This window comes from Toxotes jaculatrix, chromosome 16 (assembly GCF_017976425.1).
Source record: "Toxotes jaculatrix isolate fToxJac2 chromosome 16, fToxJac2.pri, whole genome shotgun sequence".
NCBI classification, from domain to species: Eukaryota; Metazoa; Chordata; class Actinopteri; family Toxotidae; genus Toxotes; species Toxotes jaculatrix.
Genome location: NC_054409.1, coordinates 11,564,339 through 11,590,469, shown reverse-complemented (window position 1 = coordinate 11,590,469; position 26,131 = coordinate 11,564,339). Strand labels below are relative to the sequence as shown.

Below are 26,131 nucleotides of genomic sequence, written 5' to 3'. Positions count from 1 at the left end.
CCGCACTGTGTTTAGCTCTAAATCAATAGGAGAATTTACAGTAATAATAAAGCATCTGATAATAAAATTGCTGTGTGTTTTTGTGAAGTCAAGAAATGAGCAGACAGAGAAATGACATTGAGGATGAAACGATCAAGGCTTTGGCAGCGAGTTGAAATGAGTTTCAAAGGCAAATATCACTTTGCTTCATCAGGAAAGACGTGAGGGTGAAACCGAGGCCAGCAGCTGAGGCGAAGCCTTGATATGTGGAAATACAGAAATGTGTTTGAAGACTTTTGAGAATGTACGTGTTGCTGGTTAGCAGCGTCTGAGGACGCGAGCTTAATACCTCCTCAGCTCTTCTCTGCTGCTTCTTCATGTCTGGCTTCTCTTTCTCACGTACTCTAAAGTATTTCTCCATGGGGAGTCCCATGTTTTTTCTTTGTGAAAATCTTTTCTAAAAGCATGCTCCTGATCTTCTTTTACTTTCAAAATTGTTCTTTGTCTGATCTCATCCTACTTGTCCCTGTGTTTGACATTCATATGTCCTCCACTGTATGTTGTTGCCAGGCACTGTGCAGACTTTCCAGATAAGCTGTCTGTCAGAGAGACAAAAAAAAAAAGTGATTCCCATAGTGATTCCTCACAGTCGAGTGTTTTTATCACAGCTGCTACAGAGCTTAATTTAGAAATGTACAGGCATAGGGACTGAAATAGATACCAAGCTTCATCAGGGTTAGCATTGTTTTGATTATTATCTGAATAAATAACCCTGAGAATATGCTAATTTGGTTGCTATTGAAACTTTATGTGATGTATGGGTTTTGTGAACATTCATCAGTACTTATCATTTCAGGCCAGAAGAACTTAGAAACAATAGAAATAGAAATAGAAACCTATTTTTTTTTGTACATTAGATTAACGATAAAATATCATTGGATTCCACTAAATGTAGTTGATTTGTACTGTGAAAGTTTTGTTGCCTGTTTAGCAGCTCATAAGTCTTGTGCAGTGGAGTTTTATTCAGCATTTGAGACCAAGTCAAATCCAAGACCAGATTAGATCCAGATCAATTAAAATCTGGAATTCAGGCCAGATGTAGTCTACACGTCTTTCAAAATTTGAAAAGTAGTGCTTAAAGGGATCTTTTTACATGATCTCTGGGCAACTCCTAGTGAGATTTTGTTCTCCTTTCACTAGTTTTAAGGGCACGATCCCTCACCAGCTTCCCACACCCAAACACGGGGGCAATTAATTGTGTTTGTTGGAATGCGTGACCAATCTGAGGGCTCGAACCTGGGGCCTGGTGGTGAATAAACGCTTTGCTCCTGCACCATCTGTGTATCAATACAGTGAGTTTATGAGAGTTGATTAAAAACTCGGTGTGACTCCTCAGATGTGAGTTACGATGTTACTGATTGTTCATATTGTATTTTCTTTTCTAGTGAGTGTTTTTTTGTCAACAGAATGTCTCAGAGCTCGTTTTAATTATGCCTTTGTTACATTTTTTTTTTTGCTCACTGTTTATTCAATCTATTTTACTGCAAAAGGGAATTACACTTGTAATTGATTCTTGTTTTTTCATTTGCACTGTAGGTTTTGAAATTAAAGGCACTGAATATTTCCACTAAGTAAAGCCTATGAGCATCTTCAGTTTGAAAATATAAGAAACAGGATGGCTCTTTAACATCCAAATGATGTATGTTGAACCCTAAATAGAACTTTCCATATGTGCAGATGGTAGGTGTGATATGCGGAGGTAGAAAGAACTGTGGCTGCCAGTGAGAGAGAAGCCATTTATCAAGACTTTGCTTGTAACTCCTGCTGAAAATGACAAGGAGTATCTCCCATAAGAGAAAAAAGTTCTCTCCCAAATGAACCACCTTCTGAAACATGATTTCCGTTTCACTTGATCTTTTCTTCCCCCCCTCTTCTGCTTCGTCTTTCCCACATCTTTTTTTTTTCTTCTGTTTCTCACTTTCCCATCCCTTTTCGCTTTGTCCGCTGTGAGTCCTTGTCCTGTCTGATGTTTAGCTCTGCGGGGAAATAGGAGAGGAAAGATGACAAAGTTATTTTATGTTAACACACAGAGTTGTATGTGGACAGATCTCTCTACAATTACTTTGTGAGCAAACTTGTAAATGTTATTTTCTGCAGTGATTGATTTCCCATAAATCATTTCTTTTAGCCACAAGGGAAGAATGAAAATGGACTATTTATAGCAACAAAGATGCTCTGTTGGCAAGAGTTGTAGCCATGGGACAGCTCTGTGTCTATGAGAGAGTGTGTTCGCACTGTTGTGCAGTCAGCAGATGAGAAATTCAAAATGAGATTTATACACCATGTTGACCACAAACCTTTTCCTGGCAGTTATGATTTCAGGAAGAAAAAAAAAAGATTTATATAAGAGTTGTATAATAAATGTGGAAAAATAACCATTTGATGACAGCAGGGGAATTTTTAGCATCCAAATACTCAGCAGATTTTTCTGTAGTCAAATAAAAAAGGCACAACAGTGTGCTGCAGGGTGGGTCTGGACACAGACTGGCATGCTGGGTTGGCCTGTTTCCCAGCAAACATGCTCCTCAGTTCTGCTGCTGCAAAAAGAAATTCAAAATACCTTCATTTAGGGCTGTAACTGTGGCTCAGATAATATTACTATTATACACAACGGTAGCACTTTTAAATAGGTCTGTAAGGCCCAGTAACAATGAGCAACAAAAACAGATGATAAATGTAACATGAAAAATTGAGTGTGAGAGTTAAGGTCTTTTTTTTTTTAGAGGTCTTCTTTCTTGTTTGTCTCTTTGGTGTCCTCTCAGGCTGTAGTTAAAGTGGCTATAATCATTATTTTAATTATCTATCAGCAATGTATCAAAGGATCATGTGGAAACAATGTGAAAGAGGTTGCTTGTAGTCATGAACCTGCATGAAATTATGACCCAAATTTTTGATTGTGCTCGGCTTTACAGAGCCTTGCAGTGAGTTGCATCTCATTTTTTTATCTGTCCTGTCTGCAGCTTTACTGTTTACCGTTGGTTCACTGTCACCGTGGTCATGGTGTCGTTGTCGGCTCTAAAAAGCCACAGGCAGAAAAAGTTAAGAACCAGCTGGGGAACATTGCCATTTCAAACAGAGAAAAGCAGCAAATCCTCACATTCGACAAGCTGAAGTGAGCAGATGTTTGGCGTTTTTGCTCAATAAATGCAGTTTAGACTTGTTTCTCTTGTATCTAGGTTGGTAAACCACAGTATTTGAAACCACCATGTTTTAAAGTGAAGCTATAAAATTCTGGCATTTGTAAGAGTTCAATAACTGATGCTCCTCTGTTCAAGTACAGAAGGAGAGAAGGGCACGGGGCCAACACGCTGGCTGTGATAACAGGAGGTAATATTTCATTTTTCCGTGCACAGCTTTTGACTCCCGGTTCTATCACCAACTCCTTCATTGTGACAGTTTAGTCACTTTCAGACAGTGATCACAGTCAGGCAGAACGACTCAGCTGGAGACCAGGAGATGGTCAATCAGATGATATTTCTGGGGCTCAATATTTCACAGTCAGCTCTTGCCGTCTCTGAGAGGAGAGCAGTCACGTCTAGACAAAGTCATCACAGCCTGGCTGAGTGGAGAGGAGATACTGATGAATCCTGACAAGGCCTGTAGGCTGCTCGTTTGATGAGCTCGCCGCTGGGAAGACAATCTGATCACCTTTCATCAGACTGTAATTAACTGGCTCCTGGAATTGGAAGAAAAATGCTCCACGGTTATGATCTTTGAAACGTCTTTTGAAACCGTGATGTCCCGGGGCTAGAAAAAAAGAGAAATCACGGTAAGACTTTGGCGTGACTAGGTCCAATTGTTCGGGGCTGTGACTCCTCAGAGCCGTGAGGCTGCTCTGGTGCGTGTGAAATGAATGAATGTAGTGTAAACTCTTTGGCAGTGAGTGCAGCCCCCTTAAATTTTCTGATTTGAATCATCTGTCACAGTGCCACGAGTCAAATCATCAAGCTCGCAGTCTAACTGTTAAATTGCCAGTTTCTCTTTTGTCCATTCCCTCTGCATGATTGCTCAGAACAGGACATAAATAAAAGCCTAGCCTGCAAAGTTTTTGAGTCTTTCACAAAAATAGGCTACATGTGTCAAAGGGTTTACAGTTTGGACCCATGTGTGTGTGTGTGTGTGTGTATATATATATGAGTTATATGTAATTCATTTATGTAACAGTTTTAGTGAATATCGTTCTGTCTCCATGAAAAAACATGGACAAATTAAATTTCAGTGACTGACAACAAATCGTGCAGCACTTTGCTGCATCACATGTTTATTTGTCTTCTCTGCTGTCACAAAGAGCTTATGGAGAATTAACTGATTATGAGCGTCAGTAGCAAAGACTGCAACTGAACCTCATATCTCATAAGGACAGATAGAAACAGGAGGAAAAAGAGGCGCTTTGTACTGTGATGTTACGAGGAGGACGTACTGTGTGTAATGAGGAACTGCCAAAATACATGAAGCAGGATTCAGGCACAACACAAGTTTGTTTTACTTCTAATTCTTTGTCATTGATCAGGGAAAATCCCAGCACTCGTGTATTGATATGCATACATGTTGCCATGGTTATCAAATGAACTGTTTGCTGGAAATTCTGGTGGTTTCGGCACAACATAATCTATGATTGCAAAATCACTGGTATAATGGTAGATTATGCATCATAGACCTGCCTTCACAGTTATCAATATTGTGTGAAAGATATTGTGGTTGTATTGTGTGGTCACTTACAGTGATAAGTGATTTCTTGCACTGTTTTGTAAAGTTCCAACTTTAAAGTTGCCTGAAAATTATGCACCAGTTATAATGCTTTTTGCAGTTACAATATGTTTTGCTCGTGACTACTGTATGTATAGCTAGCAATGCTGTATATTATGCAGATTTCAAACTAATCGAATTTCCCATTGAGATTGGAAAAAAAAAAGAAATCACTGTTGACTACATGAGCTGTTTCCATTTGACTAGCTTGATAAAATCCTGGTTCTGAGGAGCAAGCTGCAGAAGTGATGAATAATTCATTTCCTGTCAGTGGTTGTAGAGAAATTTTTAAAAATGCAGCATATTGTGAAGTATCAGAAGTATAACAGTGTAAATGTGATTAGTATGGTCATTTAATTTTGGGGGCTTTTTACCACATTACAAGCATGACTACTCAATTTCTTCTCTGTAGCTGATGCTTCTCCACCTGCCATAATCTGAAAAGTCACTGAGTCACTGGAGGCCGATTACACTGTTAATACGCACTGTGACGGATAGCAGGGATGTCTAGCAGTTGCTTTTTTTAATTATTATTATGGATTTACTGAAAGCAATTACATTTACATGGCGTGTAAGACTTTTCAGGCAGGTGTTTGCAATTTTAGTGAACTGGGAGACCATCCATCAATCTCGCCTGACAGCTATCCACCCATCTGGCGTGTACTCTAACAGGAGAGTGAGCTCTGAGTTGAAGTTCAGCGGAGAGAAATATAAATTACAACATTTTCTTTTGCAGGTAAATGAAACCTAAGTGTAAATTCTGCCATTCCTGTCAGCTTCAGTCACACAATGCAATTGTTGAAAGCTTTAAGCATCACATGGCAGGGTGGCAGGTGTCGGTGCTAATTTGAAACTGTAGGTGTTTTATATAAAGACACCAACAGACGTTTGTGTTGCCGAAGCTCGAGTGTAGCACCGAGAGAACTGTGAGGCCGACGGTCAGATTGTTGCCATCGAACGTCGGCTCGATTAACCCGGAGTGAATGGTAAATGAGATGGGACAGCCACTTCTTGGGGTCTGATTAGACCTGACAGCCTCGCTGTCTGCCTGCGTCTAATGACTCAGTGAGATTGAAGCGCTTGGTTTCAAATTGGGATGAGAGTTGGGATCGGTGATGAGAGTTTCATGTGAGGTGTGCGGAGGGAACTTTGCAATCTGTTCTTATGATACAGCAAATGCAAGCAGCTGCACTGACTGTGCTGCTTATGCTGCTGTCATTATGTTCTGTGCCTAAATAATCAAAAATGACCAGAGTCATACACGGAGTCTAATGAACACTTGTTTTTTGACTCAGTATAATTTTGACTAGTGCCATCTATGAGTTATTATGTATTAAGAGACTTTAAATAGTTTATTTATCCATTCTGTTCATTCTGTGTCTGATTGATGTACAGATTTTTGAGTTTGACGTTGTTGCTCAGATCTTCTTGCTCAAATCGTTGAAAAAGTACATGTGGATCATTTTGGTGTTTTATTATTTTACCATGATGATATTCCGTGGCTTGATTTATAGACAAAGTAGTTACTTACCAAAGAAAAGCTACAGGAAGTAGAGATATATATATACAGCGAAAATAACACACCTACATGTTTTTTAGAGGGTAAATGCGGACATCTATGCTGGTATTGGCCCTGAACTCTGAGATTCTGACTCCAGCTGTGATCCATGTTTTCAGCCTGACTGTATATTCCCTGGATTTTTGTTGAATTTTGTGCTGCTTTGTTCAGATAAGAGCATTTTATCACTAGAGCTCAGTGCTAAAACCAGTTTTTAGGTTGTTCCCTGCCATTTAGTACAATGTAGCTATGTGTAAGATGCAGTAAAGGTGGCAATCTTTTCAACATTTCAACAGAAATATGATGTTATTCATCATATTCAACTAAAGCGTCTCTCCAGTGGTTGAAATGAGCAGTGAGTGTTCAAGGGCATTTCATCTGGTACAAGAAAGAAAGAACGAAAGATGGTAGAAGTGTTGTAAATGTAGAATTTGAAACACTGCACAGCTCCTTTTTTTCTCCAGCTTGGCTCTACAACAAACCTCCTGCTCTCCACACTCACTGCCTTCACTCAGAATTGCACAGTAGGAAGAGAGAGCGAGCTCAAATTGGGAACAATGTTCCTTTTTAATGGGGAATTAAGTACAATTACAGCCCCGTAACACATTTATGAACATTAAGTATCTGCAGGGGGTCATAGCTTTCTTGATTAAGACCAATAAATCTACAATTGCCACAGCAGATCCTGACATTTCTGGCTTTCCAGAACATTTTTAAAACCCATCTAATCTACACCCACTGAAACTGCGAGACACCTCCTCCTTGTACTGTCAGTGCTCAGCAATTAAAAAACAATGCTACGACTGACTGACAAGCTCATTTCAGCCTCGGCTAGAGCCAGAAAAGCAAAGAATGCAGCAGTTATATTTTTCCAGTATTCGTCTCCTTCATTACATATTTCTATTCGACTCCCACTCTTACTAATCAGCTTGCTCTTCTCATTGGGAAAATGCCATGTCATTGTTTACGACAATTAGAAGCCATGATAAAACACAATAAAGCAAGATAGCAGAGGGAGAATGGAAGCAGTGCCAGTCTGACTGTAGATCATTTCCGTCAGTGTGGTTGTAGACTCTACTGGTTGCTTATAACCAGAGGAAGTAGTTAAATCATGTTAATGAGTCTGATATGATAAGAGAAATATTATCTCTTGAGGGCGAGTTTGGTCTTGGACTCAGTCCCGTTAAAAATGCAACAAAAAGAGGCTTTAACTGACACTGAGAAATGAGTTAGAATACAAACAGGAACAGAACAAAATACCAGCATCAGAGTAACAGAAAAAAGCACAGTACGAGGCTGTTCTTTGGATAGAGTGTTACCCAGGGTGTTTAAAGACTCGACAGATACTTTTGTGAATCATATTTTGTAGATAGTAGATGTTTAATCTGGAAACTTGCCAGTTTTTGCCACCGAGATCCACAAAGTCCCAATTTGCCTCGACTCTGCTTGTTCCCGCTCAGTCCCAACTCTTTGCCTTGCGGGTGGTGAACCCAGCGGGCTTCACAGTTACCTAACCCACAGAGGTGACAGAAAAATTAACTGCCAACAGTTTTTGATAATATGATTAATCACTTCAAACAAATCAAGCATCAACCTTGAACTCTAGGAACTTATGATAGGCGTTTTCACAATTCTCCAACAGTTTATAGACACACACGATTAATTAAGAAAATAAGAAACAACTTATTTGATGATGACTGATTGTTAGTTGCAACCCTGAGGGGAACAGCTGCAGCCGTGGCAACCATTAAGGAATCCTCCGATCCTCCTCCCTTTGAAGGTTTTATGACTGACTCAGAGGACTCAGAGGAGACCTAAGGGTAGGCCTAGGACATTTCAGAGGGCTTGAATCCTAAAGCTGCTCTGGGTGTTCTTGGTTTCCACCCGAGGGAATCTGTGAAGGAAAAAGGTCATTTGAGCTTTTACACTTGTCCTTTTTTTTGCCAGTGGGACCCGGGATAAACAGCTGAAATCTAGATAGATGGTGGACTGGTTAGAGGTGATTTTCCAAATGCAGTGTTTCTGACAAATATGATGCTTTGCTTATCGTCTTTGAGCAGAGCAGACGACAGCAGATTTGTTTTTTGCACATAGTGGGAAGGAAAACCTCAGCTTCCTCATTGTTTTTATTTTGCTGCAACGATATGGGCAGACATGAGAAAGTTCACTTAACTGTCGTCAAGTCTTTCTGTAATGACAATGTATAAAATAACACTCTCTAGCTGTAGGTGATTGGTTCTTATCAATAGTCCTTATCAGTGAGTACCATTAATGACATACATCTACTGTAATAGTTATACATGGCACTGGCACATTTCTGTCATTATCAGATAATGAGCTGTGACACTTGATGTTCCCATCTTTGCAGAGTGAGCTGCTGTGAATCCGGAGAGGAGAAGTCTCCCAACAGGAGACAAGATGGCGTCCAACAACACCCTGCGTAGCTACTCCATCATCCCATGTTTCATCTTTGTAGAGGTGAGAGACTGTGTGTATGTGTGTGTGTCGGTGTGTGTGTGCGCGTGTGTATATGTTCAAGTTTGAGTGATAATCTGCCTTCTTCTGTACAAAATGTAAAATTCATGTATATGGGCATTTTAATCCTGGTTTAGGGATTGTACATGATGAGTTTGTGGTTGTGTGTGTGTGTGTGTGTGTGTGTGTGTGTGTGTGTGTTTGAGTGACAATTTAACCATTAGCAAATGACCTCTTCTGGTAAATTATACACAGCTAACCAGAGCGTAAAGTGTTGGAATGAGTGGAAAGCCAAGTGTGTGTGTGTGTTGTGTGCGTGTGTGTATGGGTGTGTGTGTGTGTGTGTGTGTGTGTGCACAGGAACAGTTTTGCTGCTCCTCCATACTCCTCCATATTTAATTACCATGTCAGCTGAAAATCCTTCATCAGAGAGATGTCTCAGGACGCCTTGCATTACTCTCCGCTGTCTCTCCTTCTCCTTCACACTCTCCCAAACAGACACACACACAGACACAGACACACACATACGCACACACACACGCACACGCACGCACACACACACACACACACACACACACACACACACACACACACACACACACACACTTCTCCAAGGAAATATCCTGCATAGAAGTCTCAGACTCTCATACTGTGCCTCTGCCTTTATCTCATGCCTTCTCCTTGACTAACCTTTGTGTCTCACTCATATTTTCTGACAGCTATCCATGATGAGTGTTATACTGTATGTTACTATGATGGTGTGTCCTCTGAGATAAGTGAATTGGTGAATGAGACAAGTGAAACATCACCATTGCATATGATCATTTCCCCTTTGATTCATGATGTTCTGCCTTGCTGCTTGCTTCAGAGCAGCCTTCTTTTTTTGCCTCAGTACTTTTGAGGTAAGAATCACATTATTGTTGTGTACCTCTTGTTGCATATGAAATTTTACTCCCACACAGCCAGACTTTAAGTTAGGTCATGTGAGAAATCGTCCGGCATAGAAGTTATTACCGTAAAAAACACACTGTGTACACTCACACTGCAAGCACTGTCCCCTCAATAAAATGTTCCTCTGAATCGTGACACAGAATTAATCATCAAAAAGTCCTGCAGCTTCAGTAGAAAATCCTTCTCTTGGACAGCCTGTCATCATTGTATAGCAATTTGCTTGTTTACATCTTTCAATTTTCTTGGCTGGAACTTGACCTGAAATGCTCAGTTGGACATTGATAAACTGTACTTACAGTTTCAGGTTCAAACAACATGGCATCATGGGAAATTGAGGTTGGTTTGAATGTGACCTTTGACCTTAAACCATAGCTTTCCTAGCCGTTCTTTTCATTTAGGATTTGTACATTTTATATAATTATAAATAGCTCACTGTGAACTCAGACCAAAAACATGTGAAATGTCTTTATGTCTTTTATTTGTTTATTTTAATGATCAGATTCAAAATCAGTTTTGTTGAAGAGTTCCTGTCGAATGCTGCGCCGTGTACTTTAGCTTGTTCCCACCAGCTGGAGACGTCACTGTTACCATAGAAACGTTAACGTCTTCAAAGTTCTTCATTGCTGGTAGCCCAAGAAGAATCAAACAAATTAGCTGGCAACTGTCTTTGGTTATTGCTGAAGCTCCACCAGGATTTATCTGCCTGATGTTTTGAGGATGAGAAAATTAAAACCATTACAGTTTCCAGTAATGGTTTTTATATTGCTCTATTACACCAGTTAGCATCACTGAGCAAGATAGGGGAGAAAGGAAATGTTTTATACCCTTGTGCCCTCCCTAATCTTTACATGGGGTTTACATGACAGTCTCAAGATCCAAAAAAGGTGTCGAACCATGTGCATGTTCACCATGTGGCAGCAGAGCATGGGAAGAGCACTCCTAAGAGACACACTGTTATAGCCCACTGAGGAGTAAGCTTTCTTTGATTTTTATTACTCTATTGTCACATACTCCCTCTCACAGTTCTCAAAGGCGTCCTATCCATCCCTGTCTTGCTCTGCCCGTCCCTGTTTTCTCTTTTTCCCCCTCTTTGATGTCTCTGTCACATCCTCACAGCCTCATTTCTCTCTCGCCCCCCCCCCCCCCCCCCCCCCCCCCCTTTCCCTGTTGAACCTGCTTCCTCCCTCCTTCTCTCCCCTCATCTCTTCCTATTTCTCATGGTGTCACTGAAGCTCTTCCTTCCTCCCACTCCACCTTCTTTATCCTCCTCTGTATCATTCCATCTCTGTGCTCCTCTCTCTTTCCCTGCTCCTTTGTTTCGTCCTGTCTTTTTTTTTTCTTTCTCTTACTCACTCTGCCTGTCACGAACAGAGCATAGCAGAGGGACAGTGCTGTCACATGACCAAAACATCGCTTTCTGATTGGAGCAACTAGTTCAGTGCCAGAAGCAGTGTGACAGAGAGGATGTTTATTTATGGTGATTTGTTTATTTTGTTGTGTAACTTGTTGCTTTGCTTTCATCCATTACTTAAGCACAAGAGCATCATTTGTTGTCTCTATTTGTCATTTCTGTGAGAGTAAGTATGAGACTATAAGAGAAAAAAAAAGACTGTGATAGCAAAGGGGATGAAAAGAATAGGATGTGAAGACTGGGAGTGAGTGGGACAGAAAGGTGGGACACATGGGAGGAGGAGGAGAATAAAAAGATGACAGGAGGAGGATGAAGAAAGTACAATAAAACGGGAAGGAAAGAAGTGAAAGGTTGCAGAAAGGGTGAGAAATTAATTAAAGGCTGAGCTGTAAGGGTGAGGAGTGAAGAATGAGGAAAGAACAGATATATCCTGTACCTCCCTCCGGATGAGATTATGTAACACGCAGAGCCCCAGGCTTTTATTAATCTAACTAGGACCACCTAGACTTTTCGGGTGTTGTGTTCAAAAATGAAAACTTGCCTGTGTTCACATCACCTGTGCCAGGCTGCAAGGAAAATCTCCTAATAAACGTGTGAAAATTACATCTGTCAACCTTAAGGACAATTTCTTTCCTTTATCTCGCTCAGTCTCCTCCACCAGAACGGTGTCGTAATGTTCGAGGATGTCATTATTTCAAAAACAAAAAGCTCCATCCCCTCAGGGACCGATTGTTTTTGATGTTGCTCCGTCTCTCTCTTGGCTGCGCTGACGCAATATGGTTTTTTACTTGGGGGATTCTGAAAAAAAAGGGGGGATTTATCTGGGGAATCACATGTTAAATTTAGTTCTGGAACATCACACAGCCTAATTGAACCTGCTAGTTTTGATTACACCGTTTAGACAGAAAACATGCCATTTAAATCAGACTTGAAGCCACCTATGGTGTGAATCATTTCATCATTGTTTCATGTCTTTTTTTTTTCCACTGCTAACGGGAAAAATTTGGTATGAATATGTGAGTGGCCTTCTGTCGCACAGTAAATGAAAAACATTAATTTACTACTACAGAGTATGAAAAAGCTGTTTGCCTGCAACCTCTGCGGCCACGAATGGCAAATACAGGACATGTAGACATTAAATTTTGTTGGGCTCCAAATCCGAGCAGTGAAGGGCATTCGAACAGACAGGAAAGGAAACACGTCAGCAAGTGAGGTAAAAAAGACTGTTTGCCCTTTTACTCTTTTCTTCTTATTTTTAAGACTCAACTCTTCCATTTCCCCCGACACGTTTGTTGTAGTCACATTCCCTTTTGTTCTTCTCATGTTTTATAGTGGCTCACAAACTATGAAGTGACTTACTACCAGCACTCGCTGCTACGGAGTGTGTCATTGCCGTCTTTTCTTTTATGTCGGGAACTTTGTTCATACCTTGTTGGTCGGGGACACGCTATCTCTCACCTGAGCTTTTTAGAAAAAGTAAGATTTAGTGGCCAAAATGAAAGTAAGAGTGGGTTACAAAGGCTCTTTAAGACTAAGGGTAAAATTTACTCCATCTGCAAATGTGCACTGTGGTCCTTATTGAATTTGTCACACAGTCTGTGTGTGTTTAGTTCCTGATTTAATAATGCAGCAGAAGGAGATCATATCATCTGTAGGCACACTTCAGCCATGGGATTTCTATGAGTTTGCCAAATTTAGAAAATGGATAACACGGTGATCTCGACTCCACAATTTTTACAACCACCGCAGTTGAATTTGACATGAGACAGAAAATTATTACTCATGAAAGTATAACATTACATCTATGACTAGTTATATCACTGGTTCAATAGGAGACAGGGGATCTTTAAGAGAAATGAAAAAAGTGATGGAGTAAGACACAAAGGTTGAGGGTGGAGCAGCATGTCCAGCAGCTCAGCTTGCAGCAGGTGGAGGTGGAGATTATACTGAGTCAAATCTGACTGAATACATAAACAACCTTTGCTGATGTCCCCACCTATTATTTGCACAACCCTCCCTTAACTGATATGCAGTAAGGAAAGAGACACACCAGGCTGTTCCTCCAACCTGGTGTGTCTGTTCCTTGATTAATACACCACACGTATTTGGGGCATAATGCGTCGCATCTGTGCCTGAGAAACAGGCACAAAAGCCTCAGAAAATCTGGCCCTCGATTCTTAAGACACACCCCACAAAGACTGGATGACCCTTCTTGAAACCCAGAACGGCACAAGATGCTGTTCTTAACATATTAATGAGCCTGGATGAAGAGAGGAGTCGTCTTTTTTTTTTTTTTTTTTTTTATAGCTGGGATTCTTTTTATTTAAACCTATTTAATACGCTGGTTTGTAATTTCTTTTCAGTGAAGACTGTTTTGGGGCCTGTAGCCACATTTAGCAGCTGACTATTTATCATTATATCATCATTTTTTGAATACATGATAGGGAAAAACAGAAATGAGTAGCTGTCTACGGTGTCATTTCAAGACAAGTTTGATAGTGTAATATTATGGTATAAAACCAGGCAAGCTGGGCTAAGATGCCCATTTCTGTCAGTCTGTTTTTTTCCAGCCTACTAACGCAACATGACAGTGAAATGAAAATGTGGCACTTGGTGTTGGATTTATATAACATTTTCCTGGTTGTTTTCATTGTGTGAGGGAAGAGATGGGCGGCGGGACTGACAGTAAAAAGATTTTGGAGTGAAGGAGATGAAGAAGAGAAGAGAAGTGGAAGGTTAGGATAAGGAGAGTGATGGATAAAAACTTAAGTAGGTTTGGATTTTTATTATGATGAAATTAGCTGTGCAGAAGCTAATTATAAATACATAATAATGTCAGATTTCATGAAAATGGTCTTAAAAGCAAAAGCAAACATATGTATCAGAACTATCACACGCATTAGTTGTACTATATCCATTATAACAGACCTTGCACAATTTCTGGGTAACTACAGGACCTACAATAGTGTTAGGTGATAATAATCTGTGGGTTCATCACTACAAGCAACTGCAGTTACATTACAAGTCATTATATGATCAAATGTTAATATGAAGATATTGATTAGAACAGTTTTGAGGCTGACAAAGAGGATTATGAGATTTTGCTTTGTTGAGCATTTAAATTATATTATTATGGTAGCAGTGGGAAATTCCTGTCCACTCCTCTGAAATGATATTCTACAAAGAAATGTAGCCTGTTAAACCCGAACAGAGGTAGATGGCTGCACCAAAATGCCGTGCCAGGCTCATGGGCAAAAAGAGGTGAATTGCACCCCTCCCAGGGAGAAGGATAATGGCATGCTGCAGTAACTTTTTTATATCCGTTTTACGACAGCCACTCTTGTCGGTCTGCCCTTCACACGGCTAATGCAGCATGACGCTGGCTGTGGAGTGAATATAATGGAGCCACAAGTTATGCCACACAGAGAAAGGGGGCACTTGTCCAGGTGTAGAACTGTGACAGGAAAGCCAGCTCATGAAGAATTTAGAGAAATGGAGAGCGGCCTCCAGGGTTTAAACTGCGCTGCTATTTTCTTTTCGACAAACTTGGCACACTTCAATGTCTTTATCAAAAAGGTAATTAAAGGGCTGATGCACAACAAAGTGAGGTCTGCAGCAGACTGCAGATCAGGCGAGAGAGGAGTAAGATCGAGCTGAAATTGCAAGCTCGTCTCTCGTTGCCTGTTTTGGTCATTTGCCACAGCCTGATGACTCTCAGCATGTCTAATGGCTCACTGGTTGTTTATGGCTTTCTATGATTTATGATGTGGAGAAGTAGAAGGAGGTGGGGTGAATGATAGAGGAAATATCGGCGCTTTATAGAGATCTAGAAGAGGGAATGTGATTAGGAGGAGTAAAGTGGGGAAGAAATGGTCCAGAACTTGCTCAAGGGCATCTTGATCTCCTGAACTAGCACAAAGCTTTCTACCAGCAACCTTTACTTTTTCGGCTACTGCTGAACCCAGGCCGGTAAAGTATCAGAAAATGTGGTTGCTGTTGTAAATGAGCTTAAGGCAAGCTTTGGTCTTTTTTTTTCAAATGCAAATAAGGTGAAGGTCAGAGTAAATGAAATCACAGTAGTAATAATAAAGTTCAACAGGTGAACCCTTGCGTAAACCCCTCTATATAACATGTCCAATCCTTTTCCAGGTGTTTCCTTGTAAGCCTGACATCCTTAGGTATGTAATCACACGAGGTATTACATGGCATTTCTGCAAGCGCAGGAATTTACATATTTTCAGAGGGAGACCTATGAATAATTTTGTAGCCGATTACCCTGCTGGAACTTGTTTGTGGAACAACATGAAAACATGAAATTAACCCCTATCTGTCTGTCTCAGTAATTTGGCTGCAGTGTGTGGACAAGCTGCTTAAAGATAGAGGTGCAGGGGGATTTCTGTTTATTTGAATAGCTTTACTTTGTTTCTTACTGATAGTTATGAGTATATAACTGAGATGTGGTTAGGTATGTTGCGTTCCCAAGTGTTATGGTTGCTCATAACAATAGTTAATGTATGTGAACCGTGTAAAAATGTTCTCCACAGCCGGGTACCTTTATAATAGTAGGAGGAAGCAAAAAATATTGCTAACTAGCCTGGTGTTATTCAAAGAGCTGGCATAAAAAAAGATGAGGCACACACACACCTGGACATCTCTGCGTAGCCATCTGTCACTGGACTAGATCTGCCAACAGTTCTCTCCTGTTCTCAGTTGCTTTCTTGCCTTCGCTGTTTGAACCCCACTGGCCATAATGTCCCGTCTGGTTCACACACCCTCCATATTTCTTGCTTTTTTTTTTTTTTTTTCACTTAGTTTGTTCTGCTCAGCTAATTTGATTGGACAGGATACATTGTTAATAATGAGTGAAATAGCACTAATATGTTTTACTTTTATTCCAGTGACCATCTCAGAAAATCCACAAGGAATTAAATACAGGTCACTTTAAAAGTGCTATACTAGCTTTTTACTCCAGCTCGAGTAAAAAGTGCGTCTTCTGCAAAAACACAGAAAAATCGACCATCAAACAAAAGCATTTTTCCTCAAATGTTCAGGGTGCACCCATTACTGCTGACTGACCCTTCTTCTAAGACAATACAATAATGCATGTAGACTAATACATCTAAAGCCAATAGTACTTACCGCATTTATAGTATTTGTGGTTGTCTTCACCTAAGATGACAGCACAGTACAATTTAAGCTGGTTTAGCCGATGATTACAGAAAAGTTCTCTAAAAAAAAGCTGGAGAAGACACGCAACAAATCAGGCACAAACATTTTATTAAGATTGTGGTCCAAATGTTCTATTCTGCAATGGGAACCATGAATTTCCACTAGAAGTCACCAGAAACAGATGAGAAAAAAAGAAAAAGAAAAACACAAGACTTGATGAGAAGAGGCTATGGAGTATTGTACTGTATGAACCTCCATGTGGGTAGATTTGTGTTGAAGCACTGCTGATGCTTCTGCAGTGGCATAGTGACTCCTGGTGTTGAAGAGATGTAATACAAAGGGCTGGGTTCACCATGAATGACAGGAACCATTCATAATATCACTTCCATATGATTCTTTTTTTAACAAGCGCAAACGTTTAGCAGATTGCAGTTTTCCAGAAAATGATGGTAAAAAGACATGACTGCTTGTGACATGTTTTATCTGGTTGTGATAATCTGATACGTCATCAAATCCTGTGGGATAAATGATGCACATTATTATTCTGTCCTTTCATCTGCTTTCCTTGAGGGAAACTTGTCACATTTTCACTGTGATCATCGGAAACTGAGTCGCTTTCATTCTGTTATTCTAAAGTTACCTTAACGTGATTAATGTTCAAATTAATTGGCAGCGTTTTGCCTGACTAAGACATCTTACTCCTTCCAGTTCCAGTGATGTTGTAGGGCCTTTTTTTCCTTTGGCAGCCTTCCTGGAACTAAAATATGAAAACATCTCATCACTTTTCTTTGATATAAAACTGAAATATAAAAACCCCAGCATATAGCCAGCAGGTTGACTAGATTGGCAGTATTATTGGCATATTAATGGCTGAGTGACACAAATGCAGATGATTTTCACAAACCGCATTATAAGCCTTGCCGTGCAATGTCTTACATTTTCTATTCCAGTGTTGGTTTGTTATCAGTGACTAAAGATACCATATATAAAAAAATTGCCTGCAGCCGATTCTAGAAAGAGAGTGAAAGGAGGCCAGAGACAAAAGATGATGTTAGAGGGATAAAAGGATGAGGGGGTGAGGGAGGAGAGGAGGTGGTAAGTGATGGTGGTGGTGCTGCTGCTGCTGCTGGTGGTGGCGGGGAGTGCTTGTACACGATCAGAGTTAGCATGAGAAAGAGAGAGAGAGAGAGAGAGAGGAAAAGAGATGTGGTTTTTGGAGGATTTATGCGGTTGTTTTGTATTGAAACCTGTCAGACACATCACAGATGGTAGAGGAGCAGAGTGACGTTCAGGGATCAGCCACAAAACAGCTCGATTTAAGGAAATCCACTTTTTAACTACAGAAACTGAGGAGGACATCCTTCAGTGCACTGGATACTCAACTAACAACTCTCTCCTTTTTCTCCCTCCTCTTCTTCAACTTTCTCTACTCCCTCGCTCCAACATGTTTTTCTTCCAGCTTGTCATCATGTCCGGCACGGTGTTGTTGGCCTACTACATGGAGTGCACGGACCTGTTCAGCGTGCATGTGCAGGGTTTCTTCTGTAATGATGCTGAGCTGATGAAGCCGTACCCTGGCACGGAGGAGTCCAGCTTCATCCCCCCCCTCATCCTGTATTGCGTGGTGGCTGCTGCTCCTACAGCTATAGTAAGTAAAATCTATTTTATATATATTTCATGACTGGTGACTTCTCAAATTGTTACACTGCAGGATGGAGAGTAAACAGCAATGTGGAAAGCCTGTGTTCGTTCAGGCTCTGTCCATCTCTCCTGCTGCAGTTGTCCCTCTATCCCTTTCAGTTTCTCTGCCAAAATATGGAAGAAAATGTCATGGGAAATCATCTGGCTGAAGATCGTTTTCATATCTTTTTATGGGTCAGCTGATACATTTGGCACCAATTTTACAGACTGGACTTCTGGCTCTGTGTTTTGAACTTTGTTCAGTTTCTCTTTGACTTGTAATTCACTGTCTGGCACTATGAAACACCACGCTGAAATCAGAACCTCAGAAAGTCTAGATGTCTTTGACTCATTTCCTTCAGATATAATGTAGCTAAAGTCATTGTCCTTTCACAGCTGACAGGAAACAGAAGCTATGTTACTAACATACTACATATGTTTTGGTTGTGTAGTATTTATACTGGAAAAGGGACAAAATGCTCAAACCTGACTGTGTGCATACTACGGTCAATTTGTGAGTGTGCTGTTTACTGACACTAATCTCCCCCACTGCAGTGCAAAGGAAAATGGATGGAAGTCATAGCTGGATAAAATCTGAAATAACTTATGGGAGGTAATGGAAAACTTCTAGAGTGAAGTATTAAATCTTTACACAGAGACTTTGCTGTTTCTTGTGCAGTTTAACTGGTAACCTTTGCTTGTATCATCTTTTCCTGTTAGTACAGAATAGTGAAGTATGTTGAATTAGTTTGTAGTGGTGGTTTTGGGAAATTCTGAGAAACCTCAGTAAGCCTTTTCATGGCAGACGTGACATGACTTTCATTCTTAACTTGTCATAGAAGGAAAAGCACAGCTGTAAATTAATGCTGTTAACCATGGCTCTGTTCCATTTAAGTGTCAGCCAGCATGCAGTGCACAGTGGCAGGCCCTTGACACTAGTAAAGCTAAGTGGAGTGCGGCCTTCATTAATTTTATTAATTACACCTGTGTTACCTGCTATGATAAGTCAAAATATCTACTGTGAAAAGGGTCTGTTAGAAATCATTTTCTGAACATTTCATGATTTATCAGAGTTGTTCATTTGCAAAGCTGTGTGATGGTGTTAGATAAATGTAGGACAGTGGCTACATGCAATTATGATTCAGTTGCTTCATACAGAAGTAGCAACATACAGCCACCAGGTGTCAGTTGTGCTCCGTGCTTCTGGACTCCAGCTGAGCTCACCAGACCAGGAACTATACGTCTCAGGGCCCCTGAGTCAGTTCATTATTAAAGCCATGTCAAAGATTTTCTGAACATCTCCTGAAGAGTTATTATATGCTTTGGTTTAATTCATTGTTTTCAGATATACAGTTGTCTGGCTCAGTCTGCTTTAAGTAGCTGGTCCTTCAGGGTCAGACAGGCCTCAGTATGTTTTAGAGTTATGCAGTGCACACATGTTAAAGGCTGCGGTAGTGTATCACATCCCTTTAGATTTGATGTATAGTATAAAGTGCCAGCTTTGAAATAGTTCCACACATTAGCTCTGGACATGTCATCTAAGTCAGGTGGTGAAAACAAAATATTTTGGTAACTGTACAGTACCACTTTAAAGGAGTGTGTAGGATTTAAGGGGATCTATTGGCAGAAATTTTATATAATATTCATAACTATATTTTCATTAGTGTATAATCACCTGAAACTAAGAATTGTTGTGTTTTCAGTAGCTAAGGATGAGCCCTTCATATCTACACAGGGAGCAGGTCCCTTTCCACCCAGCCCGCCATTTTTGTGCCGCCATGTTTCTACAATAACCCACAATGGACAAACTAAAACACACAAATCTGCAACCCTACTACTAGATGCCACTAAACCCTACACACTGGTCCTTTAAATTGTGAGCTGAACACACTGACCAAAGAGTCCAAGCAGAAATATTTCACAGCACCATGTTTGTATTGTCATTATAATTATTTTTTGTTTACTTAATTCAGTGGATCATACAATATATGATTCACATTTTTACTTGGTGAATTGTTAGCTGTAGTTATTTAACTTCTGTTTATCTGTGTTTTCAGATCCACTGTAGTTCACTGGAATTTTAAGTGTAGACTGTAAAGTTGCCATCAAATTGTATCCAAATAGTGTATGGTGAGTCCATGAGACCATTAGGCATTTTAACTGAAACAGAACGAATTAGGGATTTGGCTGCTGGTGTAGCACTTTAGTGCCAGAATGCTGTGTAGACTCTTCTGTTTTTTTTTCTGTGAGAAAGTAACTATGTATGAATCATTCTTCACTGATGTTTATACCTGCTCCAACACCAAGTCAGTAAGAGAGAAACTGTTCACAAAGGAGACTCTTATTTTTTGTGATCTGTGTCTCCTGAACAATGGGCCAACCAGAACCAGTCAGCCAAAGCTGTCTGTTCCAATCAGCAATGCCTTCCCAGTCTGTCCTCAGTGGGAACGCTGTGTATTGTTACATTCAGCCCATGAAATTCTGTTCCACATCCCGAGTCCTTTTTATATAACTCTAATCTGTTTTTATATACTGAGTGCTTGACCCACTGTTATACACTAGGTATATAGCATATGTCTGTAATGGTATCTTAAAGTGTGTTACTGTATTGTTCTTTCTGAGCTTTCCTGACTTACTCACCTACTCATCTTTAGTAACCACTATGTCAGTGGAGTTACTTATACTGTAATGTACTGGATTTCTTGATATCTTGACATCATTATGAAATTTAGTGTTTCAAATGTACTTCGCGGGGCTACTAGTCATCTTCTAAGGGATGTTCTGCACCAAATCCAAAACTGCAAAGTGCCAAGAGAAGGCTTTTAGCAGTGAATTGTATGTGCTCCATTTACATATCTCAGCTTTTACCTCCTTCCCAAACAGACAGCTTCCTTTTCTATTACGATTTCAAGAGGCCCCTTAATCATGGCTGTGATTTTTCAAAGATGTCTCATTCCTGGACACATGCCACCCATCGTATTTGTAATGAGATATCACTGCTCTGCTGCCTCTTTGTGTCTCCTGTTTTACTTGTTTATTATCTGGGACATTTCCTTCTTGGCTCTCAAGCTCTAAACATTTGCGTGCTGTTACCAGCGTGTCCTGGTGAAGTAAAATCTGAATTATTGCCACTTTCATTGAACGAATAAAACAGATCCTGTAGCTTGCATTTCCTCCCTGCAACTAATTGGTGTGGAGATGCATCAGCGGTCTATGGTGTTACACACCTGTACACACACACACTCACACACACACAACGCTGACATACTCAATGAAATAAAATAAATTGGTTTAAAATCTGGAAGAGTGCTTCGATTGGCCTGGAAATGTGACAGACAAAATTATTTACAGCTGAACTGGTGAGAGTGCATCTGTGCGCAGTTGTGACAGACTCTTCTGCACTGATTAATTCACAAAATAAATAGATAAATAAAAAAGTAAAAATATACTTAAACTAATAAAAAGTGTAAGTCTTGATACACAAAAATCAGAAAATATTGCCTTTTTTCAGATTAAAGTGCAGCTCTTCCTGCCATTCTTTACATATCAATGTCGTCATGTTCTTTTGTCTCTTATGGTGATACAGTTTAATTTCCTATGTGTAGTTTTACATAAAACTCATTAAATCCTAGAGAAGAAAGATTAATACTTTCTTCCTTTATCCTGCTTTTCCCTAATCACACACTCCTCGTTGTATTGTGCTGTGTCAGCTGTTTTGTTTAACACTGCTGGTCATTTCCCATAGTTCCATCTCTTTCGCTCTCTCCCTTTCTGTCTCATTGGTATATATGTGGCCTTTGTATTTCACAGTCCCTTTTGTCCATCTGCATGCTAACCCAAACTTTTTAATTGTGCCCTTTGAGAGTGCTGTGTCAGGTGCTTAAGTTGTGCTTGACACTGTATATCGCTCTGTCTTCGCATGCGTCATAAACCAGAGAGGTGGCCAGTCAGAATTAATGATGACAAGGCTTGGATGTTGGCCAATTAGCTGAGAGGCAGTAATTTATGCAGAGTGTTCCACATGGACAGACCATTTGGAGGCTGTGGGGGTTAGATGGGTCGTACTTAAGCAACGGTCTATAAACCTTTTCAGTCATGGACAGGCATCAGGCATCCTTCACCCTCAGAGCCAAGATAATGATAGCATGATGTTGTTCTTGTCAAGTGTGGGTCCAACAGAAACAACCGGCCGACTTAATGTTGAGGACTTGGCGGTAACCACTATCCCAGACTGTGGTAGTTATAGAAATGGATATTGAATTGAATGGGCAAGGTGCAGCTCCAATGCATTTTGTCTATATCAGTTTAGGTCCTTGATGCCTGATTCCACTGTTATTTATATGTCTTGGCTGTTTGATGCTATAAGAAACAATATTGATTAGAGCAAGTCAACCAAATATTACGTTGTTGAGGGAGAACAAAAATAGTGAGCTGAAAAACGCTAATACGCTCCATAAATCTGTTAAGAACTGTAGAGTGTGGTGACCTCTGTGAGTACACAGTGACTGACAAGTGACTATAAGCGATTTTCTGGTTCTACAACAATGTCTATGAGCAGTTAACCTAAATCAGAGCAACAAAACGATCCTTTGGAAACTTTTGGTTGACACTTCTACAACCTATGAATGTGATTTTTAGTAGAGCTGCTCCAATTATGAATGGATTGTCATTAGTAATTAATAATCATCATGAAATGTGAGGAGCAGGGAAAGAAATAAAGTATTCCTTCCGGATGGAAATTTTCTGATCTGAATTTTTTTTTTTTTTTTGGTCCTTTTGAGGCCCACATTAGCTGGCTAAGACACGTGTATTGCATATTACTAAATAAATAATAAACTTGTAACCGTAATAATTTGTTTTTATTAATATTTGAGAAGATCATCAAGCAATATAAACATCTCATAAACTAGAACAATCAACACAAGTTTTTTGCTGCCTCAGGCTGCCCGCTCGATTGTTTTCTGATCAGAAATTCTCTGCTTTTGGCAGCCAGTGTGGTGGAACGAACCGCGCCATGAATCATTTATGGTTCTCCACAGGATATAGCAGTCACATTTAATGTGTAAAAAAAAAAAAAAAGGGGGGGGGGGTGAATGTATAAAATATGGTTCTCCTAAATACTATAGACAATTACTGTCTGTCATTTTCTGTCACAGGTACAGTATTTTATGGACTTTCAAGGGTATTTCAGACATGAGTTCCCATACCTCTTTTACAGCGGTGGATAGATCAATGTTAATGAGACAGTACATGAACCAGAAATCTGTTCTTTTCGTTTCGTGTCATGCAAAGTACTCCTAAGTAGTAGGCGTCCTGTGAAAGATTTGCTTGTTCTTTTTCGTGTCTGTTGTTTAACCTTTTCACTTTGTGCTCAGACATCAGCGTGTCAGCTGAGTGCCATGATGCTTCTCTGCTTTCTAACATGGTACATTTTGGAGATGGTTGTTTTCAGTCAGTTTTCATGACATTTGTATAAAAGAGGGTGGGTGTTACATGAGTTGAAATAAGACTATCAGTCAGTGGTAACTAACCTTTTCAGTTCTGAGGCAAACTCTAGTGAGACAAATACCTCAAGGCAGTCGCTGGATGCTTAAAAATGTTAATGTCCTCATTTAGGAAAAGTATCAGGGAAATGACTCACTCATTAACAGCATTTCAAGGACCTGGATGGAAATGAACTGATCACTAACAGATTTTTAATTTTGTTTATTCAAGTTTATTTAAAGTTTGTCAGTAATTGAGTCACCAGAGAAGAATCTAGCATAGCGTACTTCTGTGTCTGAGGATTATTTGCATGAGTGCAACAAGAAAACTTCAACCTAAATAATTTGTTGACTCTAATTATGTAATAGACACATGAGACCTAAAGGAGGCTAATGAATAATTTTGTTTACATTGAGGTCGTGGATTTTTCCTTTAAACCACCACAACAAAGATTCGCAGCCTACAGTAAAGTAGCGTGTTGTTACACTGCTCCTCCTTTTTGGCCTCTTTTTAAAAAAGCATTGTGATTTGTCACAACTGCTGCTCAGCCTTACCAAAGTACATGCTGCAAGTTGCCCGCCTTTTTTCGGTTACAGTCTATTCCAAGATAAAGGTCTTTTCTGGCTATGCTGCATTTGAAGACAGATGTTTCTGGGTCATTTATACATCAAAAGATGGATCTTCTGTCATGATGCATTTGCCGATAGTTTGATTCAGTATCAGCACGCTTTATGTCAGTGGGAGATAAGTGTTTGAAAATATTAATTCAGCTTCCTTCAAATCCAGACAGGACTGAATCCAGTGCAAAGTTTTAAAACATTCATATCCACTTTATGTGAGTGCTGTCAGTCCCTCGTCCTTAATAGTTTTCCCAACATAACAACATTGGTTGCTCTCGCTGCTCTTAGCCACAGAGAAAGAAACAGGGTAGAGCTGCATTCACAGGAACATGTTGATGATAAAAAAAAAAAATATATATATATATATATACAAACATTCAAAAGGGATGGAAGAAGACACAGGAGTTTTGTTAACCTGTCCTGGGGCTCAAAAACAAACTCTTTTGTGAACACACACACACATATATACCAAAGGCCAAAACCAGGTGGTTACATACATACACACTTACTGTATACCCACTCTCACTCACTCACTCAAAAACACACACATAGTTTTGTAGCAGCCTGCATCACCCAAGGCGGCTGGCAACGATTTTCATTTTGTGTGTCCAGCAGCTGTTTTTCCATTAGACCTGATGTAATGTCCACACTATAATGGACCTGAAGAAAGGCTGCATTAAGACTCAGTGGTTTTTGTAGACAGGCCAGACAGGGGCAAAATGTTCCTCTGCCTTAAAATAGGATGCCTAACCTTATGGTTTTTGTTTTCCTCCTTGTCTGTATGTGTTTTTTTTTCTTTACTCTGTTTATATTTTTATTTGTGGATCTTTCTGAATATCTTCCTATTTCTTCTTCTGTCTCTCTCTTGTGTGTAGATTTTCATTGGAGAGGTGTCCATGTATGTGATGAAATCGACGAGGGAAGCTCTCCTGGCCCAGGAGAAAACCATTGTGACAGGAGACTGTTGTTACCTCAACCCCCTTATCCGCCGCATCATACGCTTCATAGGTAAGAAAGTTTTCATGTCAAATACTCAAATCTGCGCCAAGACCATTCATGTTAATCATGTCCAGTAACTGACAAGTCCAAAACACACATCAATAGTCTGTGTGTCTGTGTCCTTTCACATCGGCGCAAAATTAGGATATTTGTCTTCGTTTGATTGTAGAACTTTGTCAAATCGGCAGCAATGGTGCATCACCTCAGTGCAGCTGCACCGGACCAAAACGCCGAAAAATGATGGATCATTTCACCGATTCAGTTCATTTCATTCAGTTCAGTACAAAGACTCATCCTCACTGACTGTGTCGTTTGTTTTGTGTTGTAGCTAAGAGATCACATCATTATTCAGATACCCATCAGTATGCACATCAGCGATCGCATCACTATCATGTCAAGATGCTTTTTTTTTTTTTTTTTTGACTGTCTGCAGTTCAGATTTGGATTCTGTTCAAGTTGAAGTTCAGTCTCCTGCTGTTTTCTTTTAGTGCAAACACACTTTAAGCACTAGGTTGATTGCTCAGTAAGCCAAGCGTCTGAAACATCGCAGTTGTTTCTGTGACTTTCAGAGTCTCTCAGTAAGCTTTTAATCTGGAAGCAGAATGCTGTATATCATGGCTGAGCTGAATGTAGGTGCTGTCAGTCACCTGTGAGGGGAGCTCCAATGCAAAAAAGCTACAGATTCCAACAGTAACCCAGATGATTCAGAGATTTAGGATTTGGTGTTTAAGATTAGTTTCATCACATTCGAATGCTCGCAATATACAACCAACATGGTCATCAAGTCCCTATGACCTGTGAGTGACATGGTATAAAATGGGATCAGCCAGTCTTCTGTTGTGTCAGAGACAGGTGGACGCAGAACAGTGAGGGATGAAATGACAGAGATGAGGAATAAAGTGAGCCAGCATGAGGAGGGCAGCAGCAAATTTCAAGGACCACTGCAAACATTTTTACATTTTTACTCTTCTTTATGTCCGAACACCTACTCTCTACTTA

The 26,131-nt window shown here is 40.1% G+C and overlaps 1 protein-coding gene across 1 annotated transcript in view; it reads left to right on the top strand.

Moving 5' to 3' along the window:
- The window catches only part of plppr1 (phospholipid phosphatase related 1), a 41,962-nt gene that overhangs the window by 5,612 nt on the left and 10,219 nt on the right, over nt 1-26,131 (top strand). Inside the window, exons 2-4 of the mRNA XM_041059600.1 lie at nt 8,712-8,821; nt 17,809-17,997; nt 25,009-25,141. Coding sequence (XP_040915534.1) covers nt 8,762-8,821; nt 17,809-17,997; nt 25,009-25,141 — 382 coding nt within the window. The 5' untranslated portion in view covers nt 8,712-8,761. The remainder of the gene's footprint in view (nt 1-8,711; nt 8,822-17,808; nt 17,998-25,008; nt 25,142-26,131) is intronic.